General features: G+C 40.3%; 1 protein-coding gene across 8 annotated transcripts in view; it reads left to right on the top strand.

The window, feature by feature from the left end:
• The window catches only part of BMPR1B (bone morphogenetic protein receptor type 1B), a 393,766-nt gene that overhangs the window by 278,596 nt on the left and 90,980 nt on the right, over window positions 1–24,190 (top strand). Inside the window, exon 1 of one of the 8 annotated variants that reach the window (XM_080640950.1) lies at window positions 4,681–5,067. The exons of the other annotated variants lie outside the window; for them this stretch is intronic. Coding sequence (XP_080497076.1) covers window positions 5,055–5,067 — 13 coding nt within the window. The 5' untranslated portion in view covers window positions 4,681–5,054. Of the gene's footprint in view, window positions 1–4,680; window positions 5,068–24,190 lie in introns of those variants that run through there. 8 annotated transcript variants of the gene reach the window in all.

Here is a 24,190-nt window from a genome sequence, read left to right as displayed (position 1 = left end):
GGCAGGAGGCAGCCCGAGAGCGGGCTGAAGTCGTGGTCTTTGTAAACTCCAAAGTCAGGAAAGACGTTTCCATACCATTGAGTTCTAGTGTTCTTCCCCCCTCCCTCATATGGAGTAACTTTTTATATCGTTACATTAAGTGTATAGCCAAAATTCAAAATCATAAAAAGAAATTTTCTGTGCAGTTCTGAGTGCACTTTTCTACTTTTGGCACACCAAGCATGCAAGTTTGAAAAATATTTTAGTGCAAAACTCTGGCATGGTAGGGACCTCAAATCTATAGCTTCCAATGGCAAGAAGGACCTAGCTGTTGTTTTTAGGTGTCTGTGTGATTGAATAGAAGTTTAATTAAAAAGTAGATGTTGATCTAAATAATATTAGCAGGGATGTTCAAGTAACAAAGAAAACATTCACCCCATTGTTCTCGTTAAGGATTATGAGGATATTGCTCCACTTTCTTAGATAAAAAGGAAAATATTTCGTATTGTACCTCAAAAACATTCCTAGCTCGTTTTGAAATATAATCAGCTGCAAGAAGGAGTTGCAGTCAGTTCACAGGATGTGCAGATGCCTCCTTCAGAAATGAAGGCATTGCTTCCCTTGTCTGCAGCATCAAATCAAATCAGGCTATGCCCAACTTCTCCCCTCCAGTTTTCCAGCCTCAGTTCGCTGCTCTCTAGGCATCTCCAGTCTCTCAGACGCTTGTGTTCTCTGCAAACACTGCTCTTTTTCTGACCCATAAATGTCTGTACTATCCATTCTCCTAGCTTAGTCTTGCTTTGCCCTCCCTCCGCCCAGTGAATTCCTTCTTATCTCTGAAGACCTAGTTCAGATGCCTGTTCCCCACAAGTCCACTCCCCACCCCCAGTCAGAGTTAATCTTTGTTTATCCACTGGATTTCCCATGTTCCTTCCCTATAGCAGGCAGTTGCTGTCTTGCATTGCCATTGTTTGATTGTATGTTTGCCTTCACCCATTCCAGGGTAAGTTTTGTCCTGAAAGCAGGTATCATTCTTTTGAATATACATAATTGTATTACAGATTTTTAGGGGTCTGTGTGTTTGAACAGAAGTTGAATTAAAAGGTAGATGTTGTTCCAAATAACATAACATTAGCAACACAGACCTCATTGTTCAATACTCTAAAAAACTATTGATGCTGATTCCTATGAGTTTGATGTGCTATCATGCACAAGTCAAGAAATTAAAGAAACCATTAAATTTTAGAAACATTTAATATCAAAAGCCATTAAATCTAATTGTATAGTAGCCCCTCAAAAAGTTACAACCTGCATTTTTTAAAAAAAGTATTTTTCTACAAAAAATCTTATCTGCTATACCAGTGGTTGGCAAACTGCGGCTCTCGAGCCGCGCCCCAGTTTGCCGCTCTGTTGACTAATGAGTTTGCCGACCACTGTGCTATAAAAAAAACCTGTACAGTTTTTATGCTGAAGCTAATACTGAGCTGCACTTGAATTCACACTCTTAGTGAAACAATCACCTGAAAGCACACACATACTCCACACACATCATTACTTTGTAATGTTCTCATATCCCCTCACTAGACACAGTTCCTAGTACAGTTTAAAAACTGTATAAATACTAAAATCAGGAGTTGGGGGAGTATGTGAAAATAAGTCATGAATCACAATTGATAAATGATAGTGTAATTTAAAACTGTTTCATGTACTTCTACTTCAATTATGTGAACATTAAATGAATAAAGTACAAATAACTTGAGTAAATAAATATTTGCTATTGAAAACTTCAAAAACTTAATTTAACATCAGAAACACTTTGCATCTGTTATTGTTCACATTGTTTGTGACAGGAAGGAGCAATTTGGTAAATGTTATATTAAAGAACATTATCGCTAACGAGGGTTTTGTGGGAATATTTTTTATCAGAAGGCAGGAGAGTAGTAAGAATTGTCAGGAAATTGCTGACCATTTTCTGATGTTCTCTTTTCTGAGCACTGTTGTTTATTTCCTTGCTTAATCGTATAAAATCTTCACAGTTAGGTAATGAATAAACCGTAGAACAGAGTTTAAATAATTTGCCCAAGATTATACAGATAGCGTACAAGGCTTTCTCCGCTCCATCGCACAGACTCCACCAATCTATACTAAGTGGGTCTGTGTAAGAGCTCTACAGTGACATGTAGCGATGACATGTCCTATTCATATTGGTAGTGTGATCTGAAGTCCTCCTTTCATAGTTCCTTGTTTTTCTCTTGTGTATATTTTCAGATTGAGACCTTTCTCTTAATATTGTCTCAGAGCTTTCTTTGCAGCCTCATTTGGTGTGTACTTTAAGGTGAGAGTGCTGAATCATAAACAAATTGGGATTGTTTTGCTAAGCCAGATTTCTGATCTACCTTATAACAGTTTTATTAGATCTTTTGAGCCTCGTCTGGAACTTAATTACGCATTTTATAGAACATTGTTGGCACCCAGCATATGTTAAACCATATAGACAAAATGGAAAGAATTAATAGGGATAGGTCTTGAATTTCTTAGCATTGTAAATGAAAGAAAGAAATCTGTATTAACAAAACATTTGACTCAGTGGAGACCTTTCCCCACACTTCCAATCTGACTTTCAATTCTTCTCACATAGTTGGAAGTTTAAGTTCAGAGACCCATCCTATATGCTGAAATCTGAAACTTTAAAAAAATCATCAATCCAGATACTTATTTATTATCAAATTTATAGTCCAAACTTGTAACCTGTATTCAGAGTTCTGCACAATCTGGATCGTATCTTTCTCTCCAACCATTTACTAATAGGAACTGCCTGCTCCAGTAAGATTTTTCTTCACATGCTGTTGCACAAATGAAACATTTAATCTCACCTCTAATCCTTGTTCTTTCCTCCCCATCCCCTTTATTCTGTATATTTTAGTTATATTAGTTCAATTCATATTTCAGCATCCAGCTGTCCCTTCAGTGTTGGGCCTAGTCTGACCCTTCCTTACTCTGATTTCCCATCTTTGTTGAATTTATGATGAATTTATCATCTTTATGATTAATTTATCTTCATCATAAAAGATCTTACATTTTTTACTTAGTTCTTTCATGTATATATAAAATACTTATATTGCTTTTTCTGTGGTATTATAAATTTCTTGAGTGCATGTACTTCAGTAAGCACATAGTACAAAATCAGAAATGGTTGCTGATATGAATTGTTTAGAACTGAATTGGGATTCCAGGAGGAGAGCAACAATTCTCTCTTAATGCTTTGAACCATCTATGGATGCCCATACTGGGGAGGTGTGAGCGATGGGAACTGTCCCATGTTTCAGCCATTCACTCTGCGTCCAGAGAGCAAGGCTGGGTTCCAAATTGGCAGTAGAACCATGTTGTGATGTGGCTCTGAGCCCAAAACAGAAAGTTTGAACAAGAGATTCTCTTGCTTGATTTTTGTCTGCTTTTCCCACATGTGACCCCTCTGCTCTTGATCACTCTGATTCATGTTAGTATGCCTCCATCTCCCTTCTTAGCTTCAAGGGATGTGGATAAATGATACTGAAAGACTACCTCATTCACCACCCAGCTTCCATCTTCCTGACGTGTAAGTGGCATGACTTTTGTAAAATACAAAATGTGTGGGTTCTTAAGCGTAGGCTACTCCAAATATCCTACGTGGTTAAAAACGCCGTGCTTCTGTTAAATGTCATCTCAAAGAAGTGTGAGGTTTGGATGTTGGGTTGATAGCAGTATTTGTAAAGTCACTAAGAACAATTGTTGGGCTACCCTAAGCTGGGGAATAGATTTGAGTGGCAGCTAGTACGGTAATGCTGGGAGATGACAGTATGTGTGCATGGAGGGAGGGGGGTGTCTCTTAAAAATAAAGAAGATGGCAGAGATGTTTTTCCAAGGTAATAAATCTTAAAATATTAAGTAAATACATCTGATGACATCTTAGAGTCAATCGTTGCAGTATGTCTGCGATCTCATAGTCATGAATCCTTAATGACGACTTCTGTTTGAACCTGTCTGTGGTGACATTGCAGTTCCTACACATACTGGCAATTCATTTATATTTCTTGCTATTCTTTTATTACTGTCAATTCTCAGAGAAAAAGAAAACAAATAGCCTTTTAAAGGTTTTTTTGTGTGTTGAAAAGGTCACCCAGAATATCATGGAAAATCAAATTTTACAAAATGTTCATTGTTTACCCTGAGGCACAGTTACATTTAAAATATTGAATAACTTAACAGTGGTTTTACTTACATAATAAATGGTTAGTTTCACAGTAGTTCTTATTTTCTACATAGGAAACTTCAAAGTATAGCCACTTAAAATTAATTGATTAATGAGTAGCTTAACTAAAACATTTTAACTTAAAATATTCATTAAGGATGTGTATTGTAGGTGGCCCTTTTTCCTATCTGTGCACTTGATTCATAGGCGTTTGCTTCATTATTTAAATGTAGATACAGTGTGAGAAAACTGCCATAGCATGACACTTGATGTGTTGCAATATTTCTATTACTTCATTAGAAAACAACCACCGGTTTTTCTCCTTGTCTTTCTACAATTCCCAGTTAACAATGTTAGCAGAGAGAAACCCTTGAGCAAAGACACAGTCTCTTTCATGACAGTAAAGTGTAGGTGTGTGATGCTTTGGAATCCCTTCTTCCCTGCCGGAAAGATCTGGGGGACCTGGCGTGGCCAGTGCGGAGGGAGGTGCCTGCCTGAGCTGGCCCCTGTGTGGGCAGCTGGGCCGGGCGCTTTTCTTAAGAAAACAATCCTGCTCGGGGTCCTCACCGCCCTTTGTTGTCCTCCCCACGAGGTGATCAGTGGAAGCCTCTGTGGTGACAGCACCAGTCTGTAACAGGCTTGTCTTTCACGGTCCTGTCTCAGGCTTGCTGGCAGGCTTGCCTGCAGCTCTGACGAGGGTGGCAGCAGAGGAGTCTCAGTGAAAGAAGGGAAGGCAAGAAGCAGGAGGCTTCCCCAGGCAGGTTGCAAGCACTGCTCTCCTGCCGCAGTGGGTTGGCTGGAAGAACTACCCTGGCAGCTTCACATTTCCTTGCTCATCCTTCTGTCTATGCACACGAGGGGTAAGAGGACCAGTGCCCCCCACCGTACAGTGCTGACAGGGGCCTCCGTTAATGTCTGCTGTTGTGGCTCTTATCACAGAACAGAAAGTTCAGGGCAGAAGTTGAATGGCTAAAGGTTTTCAAACCCCATCCTCCAACTGCTCTGTAATTTAACTAGTTTTTCTCTATTAGGACAAAGTTTACTCGGTAGTGTATTAGAATAATTTTAAAGGGACTCAAAGTTTCTGTTTTCTCTAGCAATTAAAAAAAAAAGTGTAGCCCACTTTGGAACTTTGATTATAAAGTTGATTGTCAGCATACAGTTTATATGGGGAGAATTTAAGAAAATAACACTAATAAACTTTGTTTTGATCATTTTAAGTTGAATACTGTTAGATTTTTATAGATTAGCTATTTAACTTTGAAGTTTGTTTGAATTTTTATAAGGATGCATGGAGTAAATCTCTAGTTTTATAATGGCAGTAATTATAATTTGTGAATATGTCAGAATTTATGCACATTTAAGAACAGGGTTTGCTTAGTGGTCATTTTGTCCAGAAGGATTATTTTTGTATAAAATTGACTAAAGGGTAGCACAATTTTTTAAAATAAAAGAGTAATTGTAAGAGTAGGTGAAGTATTTTCAAGTTAGAAGAAAGACGACTTAATGAACATGAAACAACTATCTGTGATAGTGATTTGCAATGAGGGAGTCATTGCAAGATTGGAAATAAAGAGAAATGGCTTTATAAAATTAAGCCAGGGACAAAGGGAACTTGTGAGATCAAAATACACTGAGAGTTCAACCTCATGTACTTGCAAATGCATTTTACAGAACCAATTGGCAATATTATTTATTTAAAAAGTATGTATTATCAATTGGCATGTACTTTTGGTTGGCACTTATAAGATTAATGTTTTTGTAATCTCAAAGTACTCCATGACACTATTGCAATATTGTATTTTATGGCTCGGCTATGGGAGATGCTTTTAATTTCTGGTCTAGATAAATGTAGTTCAAAGGAGTTTTGTGTATTTATCTGAAGGAACAATGAGTAGTTCATTTACCTGGTTTGATAGTTTATTTTCCAAAAAAATTGTTATTATCTGATATCTTGTAGAAGAGACTAGAAAGACCTTAGGGTAACTATTTCTTAAGAATGTTTCATAAAGCTCAAAGCATGATGTATGTGAGGTGAAATTCTTATTCCTATATTCATGCTATACTATTTCTTGATTGCCTGAGGTAACTTTTCACTTTTTTTTTTTAGCATTTTCCTGGAAACATATGAATACCTAGTTCATTATTGAGATATGTCAATAAAAAGCAAAGAGTCCATATGCTAGTAAAGACTGAGTCTTTGAATCATAAAAGTTAGGCTTAGAAGAGACCTGAAAATAATGGATAGCTGCTTACTTTTCCAGTAAGGAAGTTGCTTCCCTCCATGTCACATAGCCTTTTTGACTCCTTGTCCAGGGCACTTTCATGTGTGTATTTGTGTGTGAGTGTATGTTTCTACTAATTTATTCTGTAGCATAGTGATTAAGAATATGAACCCTGGGCCCAGGATGCCTGGGTTTGAGTCTTAGCTCTACCACTTATTAGATGTGTAAACTCGAATGAGGTATCTTATTAGTTTCTCAATTTTCTCAGCTGTAAAATGGGGATAATAATAATATTTGCCATAGGGTTGATTTGATCACTAAATTAGTACACACACATAAAGCACTTAGAATAGTATCTGGAACATATGATTAGTATCGTTATTAATAATATTAATTTATACAGGAATAGGAGACAACCAAGCTGGAAATGTAAATTGAGATAAAAATTCAAAAGAATCCCATAGCTTCTTTTAGTATTATTAACATATTGAATCTCAATATGTATTCCTACCTTTGTGCCACAATGAACTTTTAATTTTTGGGGTGGTGGAATTTCTGTACCTGTAACTTTTTATAAAAAATAAGCTTCATGGTTCTTATGATTTTCCCCCGATGAAGAAAGAATGTGTTATAAGCAGAGACCATGAGTTTAGCCAAGACTAAACAACTTTAACTATCAAAGTCAAATATTCATTGACATCTTGTAATGCTTTGCAGTCATTACTTCTGCATATACTTCAGGGAGAGTGATGATCACAAAAATAGATAAATAAGAAGCACAGACAAATGAAGTGGTTATGACTCTTAATTTAATGACAAAGCCAAGATTAATATTCTGACCTTAATTCCATATTTAAAGTAATTATGTTTAAAAATGATAACTTGAGACATTTGGAGAATATAAGGTTCAGGCTAATAAAAAAACCTTTAAAGTAGATATATGGAAACCTAAAAGTTCTATATGGAAGAAATATGTATGCTAGTGCCAAGTCACAGTAAGTGGAAAGACCTCTTCCCACTTGGAACAGAGTAGCTGGGGTGACTTGTGTGTAGGGTGATTCATCAGCCTAAATCTTATCACTGCTTAAATCTTATCTTCAACGTTTTACTTGAGGAGACACAGGCTTAGAAAAAAGGAAGCAAGGGTACACCTTGGTAGATGCTTTGAACAATGTGTTTTGTATATTGGTACACTGTGATTGCTTCAGAAATGCATTTCTTTAAAGGTAGGGATTGTGGAATGGAGAATTGCCGTCTTGTTTAAAAGTGAAAATATGAACTATAATGGTGAAAATTTGTAGTTCTCATTTCTACTTAAAATGTAGTACCCTGTTCTTACTTTTCAAAACACAGAAGAGAATCACAGGAAATTATAATAAATACAGGGCAAACAGTATTAAAGCATCATTTTGGTCACTCCCAGTCTTCTTAGTTCTGCTGAAGGAATTTAGTGAGGATATAAATGTGATGGATTGACAGACCTAAAAACTAAAGGACTCTTTCTGTTTGTTTTTTAACACATTGGTTGCAATAATGTGCCCTTCCTGACATGGATGGGCCTCATGTTCTGGAATTTAAAAAGGTGAAATATTTATTTAGCTTTCTGTTAAATGTATATGTGAAAATTTCTACAATGTTTTTCCCACTTAAAATCATGGTAGTAAATTATTATAGCAATCAGATAAAGATCAAAATTGGCAGCCAACTTTTTTTTTCTTTAGATTAGGATGAATTCTTTGCCAATAAAGAGTTATAGAAAAAATAGGTGAGTTAGGAAGTAGATCTTTTTAAATACAGAAAATCCCCAAATCTAATGAATAAAAATAGGTCCCCATCTTCATGGTTCTTACATTTTTATATAACCTAGAATTTTACATCCTGCCTCTTCATTGCCAGGTCATATTCCATAGATTTCCTATTGCAATATTTGTGTTTGACCTGGTTAACACTAATTTAAATTCAGAAAAATAAGTGTTATTAAATATTTTAAGTAGAATTAAGGCAAATAAGGAATGCTATAGCAGGAGGATAACAAACATAGCTGTGAATGTGTAGTTTCAAAATTAGAATGGTAGATATTGCTATAGGGCATCGTTTTTGGTAATATTTTAAGTGAAAAATGATCTGTGTTACCATATGGCAAAATACAGTGAAAATCTGAACTGTTAGTTAGACCAACACAGCTGTTAAATGTGTAAATGCAGTTCTGTGTTAAAATATTTTCTACTACAGCTCTTATGTAGCACTTTCAACAATTAATCTCAGCCTATTAATCGGTAAAAGCTGCAAGTGGTGGTGAGCATCACAGATGTAAGAAATTTGATCTTTGCGGTAATTTACCTGGGAGGAAAGTGACTAAACCGTAGTTCTCAACCTAAATTCTGCAGAGTGGACTTGATAATGGGTATTCACATATCTATTCGGTACAAACTCAAATTATTTCGTTTTACCTTTTTTATGAGAAGGTAGTTATGTTCTTTAACAGTGGTGGAAACCATATATGTAAGTCATGTATATGTGTGTGTGTGTGTGATATATCTCTCTATATATACCTATATATGTGTACATACATAATTTTTATCTTTAAATTACAAGTACTTAAAGGCTTCTGGTAAATAATAGTATTAGAAAGATCTGAGTAATTCAAATTAGGGTTGTTGTTTTTTTAATTGTAAGCCAGTTGAATCTAAAATAACATTTTATAAATCCTTTACTGTCTTAATTGACCATTAATTATAGGAAAATGTATTAATCAGCTAAGTTGTCTATTAAAGCTTTCCTATGGCTACATTTAAGGTCCAGATGGACCCTGTTGGTCTTGATTATTACACTTTTTTTTTCATATGTAAGCTAATTACATTGGCTGTCTTCGTATATTTTTTGTAAACTTTTAATCACATAGCTAGTAAATAAGTCACAAATATCTAAGGGTGATTTTGTGACTATGTGCTCAGAATAACCTATTCTTATTTTTAGGCCTTACCATTTTTAACCCTGGAGAAACTACGGGTTTTGGATTAATTTCTCTGCTTCAATATCATCTCTATCACATTCCTTCGATATTGTGATATTGATACCGAAACTCAGATAGAGAAAGATGTTGGATGAGGTCTAAAGAAAAACTTATGGAGACACAGGTCTTGGACCCAGAGGCCTTGAGTTCCTTCCATTCGTCTGTGTCTCTGAGGGTCCTTATGGACATTCACCTCTTTTCTGTGTGTCTCTTCCCTTATTTCTGTTTCAAATTCTTTAATGGATGCTGCTTGCATTTAGGATAAAATCCAGATCTTTCTGTGGCCCTCGAGTCCCTTTGCAGCTCCTCTCACTACTCGTTGACCATCAGCTACGTAGATCTTTCCTGTCCAAAATGATCCAAACCCGTTATCCCTCAGGTGTTTCCCACATGCCATTTCCACAGCATGAGGAGTTCTTTGCTTATCTCCTCTGCTTATTCACTTAAATGTCAGGTAAAAGTTTTCCCTAACAGTTTAAATTAGATGGGATCCCGTGCATAATCCCTCATTGTCCATTTGATTTCTCCTGTATAGTACCTGTCGTGATTTATCGTTTTACCTGCCACTGTCCTACTGGAAGCTCAGCTTCTTGGAGGAAAGCACTGTGTCCATGGACACAGTGCATGGTGAATAGAGGAGTCTGTGTCTCTGGACATGCTTGTTATTTTGCACATGACCCAAAATAGTGTCTGCATTCCCTGATTTTCCAAGACCATTTTTTGCTTCACTCTCTAGAGTTAACTGATAAATGTTTCACTGTCTCTTATTTTTAATTTTTTGGAGATAGAATTTGATTGGCTGTTGACCCTTATGGTAATCAGATGTAGCCCACTTGATATGTGTCTTCACCCAATACCAAGAGGGAAAGAATTAGGCACTGTGGTCAAGGGACATTTTTCTTGAAAGAGGTTCCGGATTAGGTTGACAATCAAAAACATCTAAAACAGCTGCTACTGACATTTATGATAGGAATCTGAATACTTCCAGTACTATTTGGTTTATAATGAATTCCTGTTGGCTATGAAGTGACTTATTTACTAGCTATGTGTTCAGAAATATTATAAAAAACACCTTAATGTTGTTACTTGAACTTTGGTATCCAGGAAATGTTACTACGAAAAATAATGGTAATGTAGTTCTGTAGTTTCTACAGAATAATTTTAACAGTAAACGAAGGAGTATAGGATTATTGAAATTCAATATATCAAGGTGTACCCCATATTGGCAAAAATAATATATGAAACAAGTAGCTCTTTTACTTGGCAGTCTTTAGTTCTGTCAGATTGTTACACACAATTTTCACTCCTTTATTAAAACAGTAGTTGCAAACCTTATGTGTCAGGAAGAACATCTCACAAATTTTGCATCAGAAACCTTAACAGGCCACAGGTTTGAGACTAGCTGTATGTACATCTTTCATTTGATTCTTGGAACTTAATATCTGAAACTGTTTTAGACCCCTTCTGGAGTCCAGTAAAATTACTGTACATATCTAGCTTTTTTTTTTTTTAGTTTTTTTTTTTTTTTATTGTCTAGAGTTTTACATTTGTCTTCTTTTTCCCCAATTGACCCCCCAGTTATTCCCACCCCAGGCAAGCCCCCACCCCAGCCATTCCTACCCCAGGCAAGCCCCTACCCAGCCATTCCTACTCCAGGCAAACCTCCCCCACCCAGCCATTTCCACCTGGGCAAGCCCCCACAGCCTCAGTGCCTGTGTCTGTTGGATATGCTAATATGCATGCATACAAGTCCTTTGGTTGCTCTCTAACCCCCTCCCTGCACCATTTGTCTCTGGATCTATTCTTGATCATCAAATTATGTTGATCATTATATCCCACATATGAGTGAGATCATGTGATATTTATCTTTCTCCGACTGGCTTATCTAGCTTTTTAAAAAACCTCATGAGTATGTGCAGAAAACTGGCTTTAGTTCATAGGTTTTTACTGCCTGACAGTATCCTGTGGTACATAATGTTCCCAAATTCATCTTGGTATCTTCACAATTTTCATGGGAGTTTTACATGTAAGGAAATAGTGACTTACATCACGTTTGCATCAATCATTCAACTTCTGTGCTGTGGGAGCTGCACTGATGAGATATCAGCCAGATGTGTGACAATTTAATATAACAAGGCATCTTAAAGTTTTTCTGTTTTCTTTCAAATAGAAGGTATGCCAAGGCCCGTAGCGTGCAGCTTCAGGAAAGCTGAGGCTAGATTTGTTTTGCAAACTCTGCATGAAATCATCTTTCTGTCATGTTTGTGGGAATATTTGTGATCAAACTATGCCTTTGCTAAAGTGTTTAGCTTTATTTTGGTTTCTCTTTAAAGGAAAATGAAGGCATGTTTATCAAATCTGAAAAAAAAATCTGCCAATTATAGATGTACTAGTGACCTGATGCATGAAATTCGTGCACATTAAAAGGTGATTAATTAGAGGAAATAATTTAATATTGCTATTTGCCCTTTCTCTATAATAGAAGTGTCAGAGATGAAAGAAAATTAGTAAAATGTGTATGAAAACTTTCCTCATATCTGAGTCTGGGGCACACCATGGGACCCAGAGTCAAGATCCCACCCACCCACATGCACCTCAAAATCTCCTGAGACCCAGACCTGGCTGCCTCACCCATTGGGCTAGATCCAGACCCGGCCAGTCCCACCCTTGTCAAGCCCTGCCGGGCAGGGGGTGTAGCCTCAGGTCCCCTGGCCCAGTGACAGGACAGGGGGCGTGGCCTGAGGTCCCCCAGCCCAGACCAGGGCAGGCATGTGCCTTGAGGTCCTCCATCAAGCACCGCCAGGTGGGAGACACGGCCTAAGATCCCCTGTCAAGCCCCGCCAGGTAGGGGGGGGGTGCAGCCTCAGGTCCCCTGGCCCAGCACCAGGAGGGGGGAGCAGCCTCAGGTCCCCCGTCAAGCTCCGCTGGGTGGGGGGCACAGCCTGAGGTCCCCTGTCAAGCCCCACCTGGGGCGGGGGAGGGTGTAGCCTCAGGTCCCTGCTGATTGCTCCTTAAGGCTCCTTGTGGGAACTTGGCCTCAGCTGTGGGTGCAGCCATCTTTGTGAGAGAGTGATAGTTAATTAGCATATTCCCTCTTTATTAGATAGGATATAATTTTAATGAGTATGTACCTTTTTAGGGGGCTCAATCTCAACTGTTAATATACTCAATTGAGTATTGTTTTCAAATTTCATTACAAAGACTTTTTATGTTCCTTTTTTTTTTTTTTTTTTAAGGTTAGTGTTATAAGAATAATACCTTGTATTTACCCATGAACTCTTAGCTCATCTCAGTGAGGGAATGGCAGCAGCGTTTGGAGGAATAGTTGAGCTGTCTCGGAGCCTCACTTAGGCTCTGAAATCAGCTGAGCAATTGAGGCTTGTGCAGTGACCTGGAAAACAGCAACAGGAGTTCCATGGTGACATGGTAACAGAAGGGACGATGCCATCTATTGGAGGCTGCTAAACAAATTGCCCTCTTACTTCCACACGTTCCTATACATATTATACATAGCCTCACACATATGTTTCTTATATATTTGTTTTCATAGGCTTATTACAGCTTATTGAAATCAGGGAATATCACTATATATTTCCTACTTAATTTCCTATGCCCTGAGTGAAAACTTGTTCAGATTGGAGGAGGGGTCTAAAGGAAAAGGACCCTCTTGCTAAATCATGTGGTTTCACAGACATATGACTTTTTTTTTCCCAATGGGCATTTCTAGATATTTGTTTTTGGCCTGGATTTTATGAATATATACTAAGCAGTTTATTCACAACATGCATTTTAGTAGCTGTTATGAATATTATTAATCTATTCTACTTAACCTCTTATAGTGAAAAATATATTTTCTGTCTTTTTTGTTGTTGTTGAACAGACTTAATGACAAACATCTTGCAAATTCGATTTTCATATATTTCATCTCTTTCTTATGCCCAATTTAATCTATCAAAGCCACACATTGTAGAAGACATCTGTTCTTGAGCTTAAGCAGCTGGGTTTCATTTGTAAAGGTTTTGAGCAAATTTCGGTGCTTGCCAACAACAATATAGCAGTTGGCCAATGTGTTTTCTTTGTGGCAGCTTGGTGCAGTGCGGCAGAAGAGTCCTGAATTCAGGATCAGGTGACATGAGGCTTCTCTGCAGATGTTGCAGGGGCACTGGCTGCCGGCTCGCTGCAGTGGCTGTCGCAAAGGAAGCAGCCTGTGAGCGGTGTGCTATCCGTATCATCCATCCATTTGAGAAACAAGGAGTCCACAGTTTTCCTCACGTCCTGCTTCAATGTATTTCCTACCTCAGAATTACTGTAGGTCACTTTTAAGATGCACTTTCCTGTACCTCACCCCAAATCTTCTAAACCAGATATTTGGGAGCTGAGCCCAGAAAGCTGCAGTTGATTAAGCTGCCCCCTCCCAAGGGATTTGGTTCACCCCAGATTACAGTTAATACATTTCAGTTCATTCTTTACCTACAGATGGAAGCTCTACCCCTTCCCTCTTCTTTTCTGACCAAGAGAAGAACCTATTTTATTATCATGTATTTCAAAGAAATAGTCAGGAATTGATTTCAAGAGTAAGTTACCTATATACTTGAAGATCTTTCATAAAATATTACATTAGTACGACCTATTGTTTAATAAAAGAGCCCTGGCACTATTAAAATACTAGGGGCCCAGTGTACGAATTCCTGCACCTTGAAAGGAACTGTGGGCCTCGAGGCTGTGGTGGGCACAGGCATGGGTCTTGGCCCATCCTCTGTGCCCCTGCCCGGCTCCTCCCACTGCTGCCCCTGGTCCTGTCTGCCTGCAGCCCACTCCAGCTGCCCCTACCACTCCCACACGCTGATGGCGCCAGCCCTGCTCGCACCCGCTGATGACATGGAGTGATTGGGGCTAGCACCAGCAGTGGGTGCAAGGGCGCCTGCTGCCCCAATCGCCCCTCAGGAGAAGGGGGAGGTGGAGAAGCCCTCAGGGGCGATCGGGACTGGCAGCAGGTGTGGGGGCTGGCTGCGGGTGTGAGCGGGGCTGGTGCCTGCAGCAGTGTGAGTGCCTGGCAGGACCGTGGTGCACGGGAGCAAAGAATTTTCAGTAACCACCAGAGGCTCGCTAACCACCAGAGGCTCGCCCTGATGACAGCAACCGGTGCCCCGCCTTGGTCTGGCGCCCCTACTCACCTGCTCCACCATCCCGCCGGTGTCGATGCCCACCATTTTCCACTCTCTGCTGTCTGCTGCCGACGCCTGCCCACCATGTTCCACGCATGCCCCCTGGTGGTCAGTGCACATCATAGTGACCAGTTGTTTGGTTGTTACGCTGTTCGGTCTATTTGTATTATTAGGGTTTTATATATGTAGACTAGAGGCCCGGTGCATGAAATTCGTGCAAGAATAGGCCTTCCTTCCCCTGGCTGCTGTCACCGACTTTTTTCTGGCACCAACACCCGGGCTTCCCTCCGGCTGCCGGCAGGCGTCCGGGACCCGGGCTTCCCTCAGGCCGCCGGCTTCGTCTGGAGGACGTCTGGTCTAATTAGCATATTGCCCTTTTATTATTATAGATTGCCCTATTAATGAAGAAGGGATAATAAGTCTTAATATACTTAGAACAATCCAGGTATGAACTAAAGAATTTCTGGGAGAGTGAAATAGAGATGAGAATCCCAAATTTCCTCTTTCTAAGATATATTAATTAAATAATCTCTGTCTCCAAATAGTCATTGGACACCTGATAGGCTCCTAGAAATTTTTTCAGAGATTAGCTGTGTGAACTGCCCTCAGAAAGCGTCCTATTGTCGTTTGGATGCTCCTGAGCCCTATACCCACCTCCAGTTGCATTCAATGTGTTATTCCCAATGAAAATAGTTTGCTTATGAATACATCTTCTATTATCTCAAAATATATTACAACTTTATTATAACTACAATTCCATAACTTTCACTGGCTATTAAATATTACTGTCTTAAACATTCTTAGAGGACTACTGTTTCAATATTAAGTTATAATTTCCCCCCACATTTTCCAGATATAAATAAATAAGTTACATTTACAAAAAGAAAATAATTTGTCTTTGTAGCTGTTTATGCCATTTTGAGGACTGTTCTGGAATAAACCAAGTTATAACTCTCTGCTTCTGCTGGAAATGCTCTGTGCCAGAATCCTTCCTACTCCAGTTTATCATTCTTGTTTTGCTGGTTCTGAGTCCAGAATTGAGTTTTCCAGATAAACACTGTGAGGTCCAGGTCAATACGGAAATATATGCAGAGAATGTGTGGTTTATGTGAGGATTGCCTCTTTGGACGGTAATATGTAGTGACCGTCTGTTGTTAAAATGTCATTAACTAGAAATGTGCTTTTTACCTTATCTTTCTTTGGAAATTAGCACTCAAGGTAGTCACTTTAGGGAACTTCTGCATTCCTTCAAGGGCTTGATTTAAAATAAACACAAACACATACATCCACACACACCCCCCAGGCCGGAAAATATAACATTAAGGGGATTCGCTTGGGACTGTCTCGTTCCATGATCCATGTCATTCATGGGATATATTTGCAGCTTTTTAAAGTGTCTGGAGGAAGCTCTGAAATGCAGCTGTCTCTGATGTACTGTGAACCTTGAAAAGGAATTTCCTTTCAAGTAAAAACGGAAGTAGTTTGTGTGTGGGATGATGGAGCTGGAGGTTTCTTTTAACTAGAAATAAAGTGCCATTATATAAACAAACATCTACACAACCTAACCTAAACCCAGTAGGAATATATTCTACTGGCACCCACACTTCTACTTAAAAGACCGAATTAACTTTAATGATCTACTTGTGTTTTCTCATTTTTACAAGTGAGGAAAATAGGCATGCAGTTGTTAGAGGACTTACCTAAAGTCTCACTATTACTTCTAGAGCCAGAACCAGTACTTGGGATTCCAGAGTTTTAGTTTTTGTTCTTTGAGGAATGAAATTGAAATTTGGCTTCAGAATTGCTATTTATGCTGAGCATTTAGAAAGTCAAAACAAAGTTTTTGCACATAAACATGCTATTTAAGAGAGAGACTGCAAAAACACACATCTCTACAACCAGGAATAAATAATCCAGTATATGAATAAAGCTCAGAGCTCATAATTTCTGCTTTGATTTTCCTATTTATTCTAATACATACTAGTTTGTAAAAAGTACTCTATATTCAACCACATTTAGGCTGTCATAATTTGGTGCACAAGGGAATGCAACTTATTATTTTTTTTTTTTCTGAGCCACATTATCTTAGCATCTGAGGTGAGGAGAAGATTAAGTTAGGAACACATCTGAGTTGTTTTCTAGGAAAAATATTTGCACTCTGCATTCATGAATGGAGCATACTTATCTTTTTCCTATTCTAAGTTTTCTTGTAAATGTTAAGTTAAAGAGACTATTTGCAAAATATCCTATGTTGCTATCACTGCAAACAAGAAATGTGATCTGCAGCTTTATACTTTGAGCGTGAGTGTCAACACCTCTAAGATTTATTTCTTAGTGCTAAAGTTACAAGGTTATTGTTCCTTTCCATTATAGGGTATCGCTTATACTGAGATCCTTTAGATTTACACATTGGATTTAACCGTTTGGGGCAGTTGCTATAGAATGTTTTAGAGGAATTGATGAATTGTCTTTACCAGGTAAAATTTTTCTGCCTCTCCTTTGATCCTAATTTTTCTGCCTCTCCTTTGACTATGTCTATAGTAACTGTGAATCCAGACTCTGGCTTTTGCAAACTGAATGAGAATACTTGGTCTTTTGTTCTGTGGCTTTGCCTTGGTTCTTTTTAAAAAAATATATATTTTATTGACTTTTTACAGAGAGGAAGGGAGAGGGATAGTTAGAAACATCAATGAGAGAGAAACATCGATCAGCTGCCTCCTTCATACCCCCTACTGGGGACATGCCCGCAACCAAGGTACATGCCCTTGACCAGAATCGAACCTGGGACCTTTCAGTGCACAGGCTGACGCTCTATCCATTGAGCCAAACCGGTTTTGGCTGCTTTGGTTCTTATCTTTGCTGCTTAAGGGGTGTTAAAGATCTGTTGAGGATTTCATACCATCTTTTTGTATCTGCAGGATACTTGGAGCAAAATCACCCCCTAAAAGTTCTCTAATATTTTACTTCTCAGTCTAGATTGTTTATTATTCCTATGGCTTTCAGTGAATCATAACCTTGTTATTTACAAAATAATTGAGAAGGTCTAGGGGTAAAAAAGTGGCATTCTATTTTCTTAAATATATTTTTATTGATTTCATAGAGGAAGGAAGAGGGGGAGAGAGATAGAAACATCAATGATGAGAGGGAATCATTGATCGGCTGCCTCCTGCATGCCCTCACTGGGGCATGGTGCACACCCCCATTGGAGATGTGCCCTGACTAGGGATTGAACCATAACCTCTTGGTTCATAGATTGATGCTCAACCACTGAGCCATGCTGGCTGGGCAAAAAAGTGTCATTCTTATAGTTCTATATACTTTGTGTAGATATTAATCATCTCATCTATACTAATAAAAGAGAAACATGCAAATTGACGTACCTCCGCTATGCCCACAAGCCATGCCCACAATCCAGTCAGGAGCGGGTGTGCAAATTAACCCAACCAAGATGGCTGTGGCCACAGAGCAAGCAGGAGGCTTGGGTTTCCTCAGCAATGGAGGAAGCCAAACTTCCCGCCTGCTCTGGCCGGCCCTGGCCTCCGCTCAAGGCTACAAAGTTTCAATTATAGAAGATAAATAAATCCCAGATACCAGGTCCTCCACTTGGGTCTCCGGGGGGTGTGGCCAGCCTGCAAACCACCACAAGCCCCTCGCCCAGGCCACCCCATGCCCCAAGAGAACCCCCATCCTGATCTGGGACATGCTTCAGGGCAAACCAGCCGGCCCCCACTCATGCACCAGGTCTCTATCCTATATAATAAAAGAGTAATATGAAAATTGACTGTCACTCCAACACACAAGATGGCTGCCCCCATGTGGTCAAAGATGGCTGCCCCCATGTGGACACAGATGGCCAGCAGGGGAGGGCAGTTTGGAGGGACCAGGCCTGCAAGGGAGGGCAGTGGGAGCGATCAAGCCTGAAGGGGAGGGCAGTTAGGGGTGACCAGGCTGGCAGAGGAGAGCAGTTGCGGGGGGCCAGGCCTGCAGGGAAGGGCAGATGGGGGGGGGACCCAGGCCAGCAGGGGAGGGCAGATGCGGGGGGACCCAGGCCAGCAGGGGAGGGAAGTTAGGGGCAATCAGGCTGGCAGGGAAGCAGTTAGGCATCAATCAGGCTGGCAGGGGAGTGGTTAGGGGGTGATCAGGCTGGCAGGCAGAAGCAGTTAGGGGCAATCAGGAAGGCAGGCAGGCGAGAGGTTGGGAGCCAGCCGTCCTGGATTGTGAGAGGGATGTCCGACTGCCTGTTTAGGCCTGATCCCACCCCCCCCCCCCCCCCGAGCACAAATATTGTACACCGGGTCTCTAGCAGATAATAACTGGCATATTTCATTCGTGATTTTATAATTCATGAATCCAAAGATACAAATGTCAGCATTCTTATCTGTTTATTTGTGAATGAATGCATTTGTAGATATTAAGCACAGACCAAGGTAGGGATACCTGCTCTTCTTCATATAAAAACATATATGGTTTTACAGTTTTATAGCTATAGTAATTACAATAGTGTGGTTATGACTTAAGGTAGAAATAGACCAATGGAACATAATAGAGAGTCATATATATGGAAACAGAGTGTGTCAAAGGGGACATTGAAGATCACTAGGGACAGGTAGACTATCTGAAAAGCTCGCCTTCTACTGTGTATAAAAATCAGCTTCAAGTATATTAGAAAATTAAATGTAAAATTGAGAATGTTAAGAAAGTAATAATAGCTAATGTTCTAGGTATTGATCTAATCACTTCACATATTTTAACTCATTAGCATTCCACACAATATGAGATAGGTGCCATTATTAGCCCCATTTTAAAAATGAGAAATGGGTTAGGAGAAGTTAAATAATTTGCTTAGATTACAAATTAATACATGGTAGAGTCTAGATTCAAATTACGATACCTGGTCCTTGTGTCCATTCCATTAGCATCTATGCAATACAACATCTCTTAGATGAGAATATTTATATAACTTAATGTTTAAAAACAGATGTAAAAAACTCAAAACAAAAAATATTTTTTAATTTCTTAACAATAAATTTAATAATAGTTCAACAAAGTAAATCATAAATAAGACACTTGGAAAGCGTGTTGTAAGATGTGTAACTGAGAAACTATTATTATTAGTTGTATGTAAAGAATGTCCTAAAATATGAAAAAATACAAAAAAATACTAAAATGGAAATATAGGGGGAAAAGCTAACTAAATAGAGAAATTCAAGTTAAAATAATATGAACTACAGAGTTTTAGTCAACAGATTGGCAAAATAATGAATAGTCTGAAATCATCAAGGTTTGGCAAGGATGTGCAGAAATGGGAACCCTTAATGACGGTTAGTTGGAATGTACATTGTTTCAAATGTGTTGAAGAGTAATATATCATTTATAGATCTAGATAGTAATTACATAAAAATATTCATAAGGTTAAGTAATAGTTTCTTATATATGATAACAAAAGCACAAGCAAAAACAAAAATGGATTTCATTAATTAAAAAAAAAATTTTGTGCTTCAGAGCACATCATCAAAAAAGTGAAATAAGACCCTACAAAATGAGAGAATATATTTGCAAAAAGTATCCATATAATAAAAGCCCAGCAACCCTATGGCAGAATGACCAGAACGACCGGTCACTATGACTCAAGGGACCCGGGGTCAATTGTGCAGCTGCCACCAATGCACTGGTACAGAAGAATGTAAAGGTGGCCAGTGTGAGCGTGCAGCTTGAGGTGAAGGCTCTGTGGGATGAATTCAATCAGCTGGGCACCAAGATGATCATCACCAAGGCTGGCAGGTCAGGGCGCCCCTCTCCCTGCTGCAACCCTCCCCACGTGGCACCAATCTTGGGCAGTGGGCTTTAGCCTGATCCACACGAGTGAGGCTGAGAAGCGGGGTTGGGGGCATGGCCTGGCCACCTGTGGGTCCAGCTCCTTCACTCCCCGAGTCCTGACTCTAGCGACAGCCGCCTGGCACACTGGGCCAGAGAGTACTGCTTGGCAGGCTAGGAAGGTGGCAGAGAGAAACCCTGTGGACCTGCTGCCTGAACAGCAGCCCAGGACCCGGCACTGCCAGAAATGGACCGGCTCAGAGCACACCGAGCTTGGGGGGAAGGCAGCCGCCTGTGAGGGGCCTTGTCACCAGCCGACTCCCAGTGGATCCCACTTCAAAGGAAACTCGGTCTTTGGTTCCTTAGTTCAGTCTATCCTGGCTAAAGAGGAGCAGCTGGGCACATTTTAGGGGAGAATTAAGACTCTAAAACAGTGTGTTCTGTTCTGTGGAGATTGCTACCGAGTTGTCTTAGGCCTAAATTCCGGGTGATTGTGGAGCCTGGCTCTACCACTGGGACCGGCGTCTTCCAATTGGCCTGTGTTTGTTGTAAGGGCCCAAAGAGAAGAAGGGAAACGCGTTTTTCGATGCAATGGATTTGACCAACAGACAAAGGTGAGTGCTGGGCTGTGTCTAATGTACACACAGAGACACCAGCTCTGAGTCTGCCTGGCTAAAGGGAGCTCAGGGCCTGTGTGCAGAGCCTTCAGGTGGTTTCTGTTTCCTTGCTGAGGCTGTCCTCCCTGGGAAGCCTGGGGCCCATGCTCAGCTCCAGCTCAGTGTGTCTTCTTCAGGCCCCCCACCCCTGGCCGGCCCCACCCCTAATCGGCCCCCCTAACCCCGATCGGGGGTGGGGCCAGCTGGCCAACCACTTGCGGCCCCTCCCCCTGGCCCACCCGGCCCAATTGGCCCCGATTGGGGTGGGCCGGCCAGACAAATTTGTGCACCAGGCCTCTAGTATATTTGATAATGAACATGAATGCAGAGTGTATAAAGAACACTTCAAAATCAATAATAGTAAGATAAATAACCCCAGTTAAAAATGGGCAAGTATCTGGATAGACATTTCTCAAAGAATATATACAGATGACTAAAAGTCATATGAAAAAGTGTTTAACGTTATTAGCTATTAGTGAAAATCAAAGCAAGACCACAATGAGATACTACTTCACCCACTAGAATGGCTGTAATACCATGTGTTGGTGAGAATGTGGAGAAATTGGAACCCTCAGACACTACTCCTGGGAATGTACAAAGGTGCAGTCACTTTGGAAAACAGTCTGTCAGTTCCTAAAAATATTGAATATTAAGTTACCATATGACCCAGAAATTTCACTCCTAGATATATGCCCAAGAGAAATAAGAACCTAATGTCCAAAAAAAACCTTATATACAAATGTTCCTAGCAGCATCATTCATAATAGCCCAAGTTAAGAGCAATCCAAAGGTCCAAATGCATGGATAAACGAAATGTATGTCTACATAGTAGAATATTATTCTGCAATAAAAAGGAATTAATTACTGATACATACTGTAAGATGAATAAACTTTAAAAACATTATGCTAAGTGAAAGCCAGATACAAAGACCAGATGCTATATTATTCTATACTAGAGGCCCGGTGCATGAAATTTGTACACGGGACAGGGGTGTTCCTCAGCCCAGCCTGCACCCACTCCAATCTGGGACCCCTCGGAGTATGTCTGACTGCTTGTTTAGGCCCGATCTCACAGGGCCTAAACGGACAGTCAGACATTCCTTTCACAATCCGGGACTGCTGGCTCCCAACTGCTTGCCTGCCTGATTGCCCCTAACCACTTCTGCCTGCCAGCCTGATCACCCCCTAACCACTCCCCTGCCGGCCCGATCGCCCTCAGCTGCCCTCCCCTGCAGGCCTGGTTGCCCCCAACTGCTCTCCTCTGCTGGCCTGGTCACCCCTAACTTCCCTCCCCTGCCGGCCATCTTGTGACCACATGGGGGATGGCCATCTTGTGTGAGGGTGTGATGGTCAATTTGCATATTACCTCTTTATTATATAGGATATGAAAAATCCAGAATAGGTAAAACTAGACTGTCAGAAAGTGGATAAGTAGCTCTGGGTTTCTGGGATGGGATGCCGGGAGCAAGAATGGGGAATGACTGCTAATGGGTATGGTGCTTACTTTGGGGGTAATGAAATGTTGTAAAATTAGATATGGTTGCACAGCTCTGTACATATACTAAAAAGCATTGCACTGAACATGTTAAATTGGTGCATTTTATGGTATGTGAATTATCTATATAGTAGAGGCCCCCGATGTACGAAGATTCATGCAAGAATGGGCCTTCCTTCCCCTGGCTGCTGGCAGCACCTTCGCTCTGGCTGGAGCTGCCTTTCTGCCTTGGCTCCGGTCCGGAGCCGCCTTTCTGCCTTCCCACGCTGCCCAGAGGCCCGGACTGGCTGGGGCAGTGCAGAACACCTGCATCGTTGCCATGGTGATGACTCAAGCGTCTTGCCCCCTGACCGCTCAGCGACTGCTTATGCAAATTAACCCACCATCTTTGTTAGGTTAATTTGCATACTCACTCCTGCTTGGTTGGTGGGTGTCGCGAAGGTATGGTCAATTTGCATCTTTCCCTTTTATTACTGTAGATATAAAAGCCTAAGTGACCGTCTGGCCAGTAGCTATGACGCGCACTGACCACCAGGGGGCAGATGCTCAACACTGGAGCTGCTGAGCTGCGGTGACTTGGCAGCTGTGGTTCTCGGGTGACGAACCGGGAACCAGAGAGGAGGAGCCCGATTCCGGGGTATGTCACCTGAGAACCACCCTCTCACAATTCAGAACCCCTCAGGGGATGTCGGAGAGCTGGTTTCGGCCCGATCCCTGCAGGCCAGGCCAAGGGACCTCCATGCACCAGGCCTCTAGTATTTCTATAAAGGTCCTAAAATATTCATAGGGAGGATGAATAGCAAATTTAGGATAGTGGGGGGATGAATAGCAAATTTAGGAGAAGGGGCTGGTACTTATTTGACTTTATTCTATAATATTTTATCCCTTAATGATAAAAAATGTTAAGGTTTTATAAAAATGAATTGTGAGAACCCAGTATGCTCAAACTTTTTTTGTATATTTTTAGAGGTTTCTACAATAAAAAGATAGCCAGAAACAAAATTAAGTACAGATCCACTCCCCCTCTCAGTTGGAAAACATTCTAGGTTTTTCTTTTCCCCTCATAATTGAAAACTTTGGTTCCAGAAAATATTCTCTACAAATGAAACATTGAATTAGAGATACTTCATTGACTGTTGTTTATCTTTTCTGATATCAATTATAATAATAACTTATCTCTGAAATTAGAATTTTAGTGAGGCCATTATATTTGCCTTTTTATTAGTTAGTTTGTGAGAAAAATTCTTTGTGATTAAGAATTAGCATTAGTTTTGGTTAAAAACAGATCATTTTTGCTTTGGTAAAAACAGAGTAGTCCACCTGCAATCCCATTTGCTCAATTAAAGGGAAAAGATATCTTTTGGGGACAGCTGCTGTTGATAATTCTGAGTCTGGGCCTTGTGGGAATCTGTTAATTTATTTTTGAAGCTTTATCATGAACTCTTTCTATACATATTAAGATTGTCTGGGGGACAGCGAGCACGCCTATAGGCCAGAAAGATAAATCCTGAATCAGAAATGCCATTACTTTTCTAGATTTTCCTGTCATGGGGTAGAGTGGTTGGGCAAGTGCCCACACTGACAACCCCTTCGTAGATTGGAGGAACTCATAGTC

The sequence above is a fragment of the Plecotus auritus genome (assembly GCF_963455305.1).
Source record: "Plecotus auritus genome assembly, chromosome: 1".
NCBI lineage: Eukaryota > Metazoa > Chordata > Mammalia > Chiroptera > Vespertilionidae > Plecotus > Plecotus auritus.
This window is presented reverse-complemented; position numbering and strand designations above follow the sequence as displayed.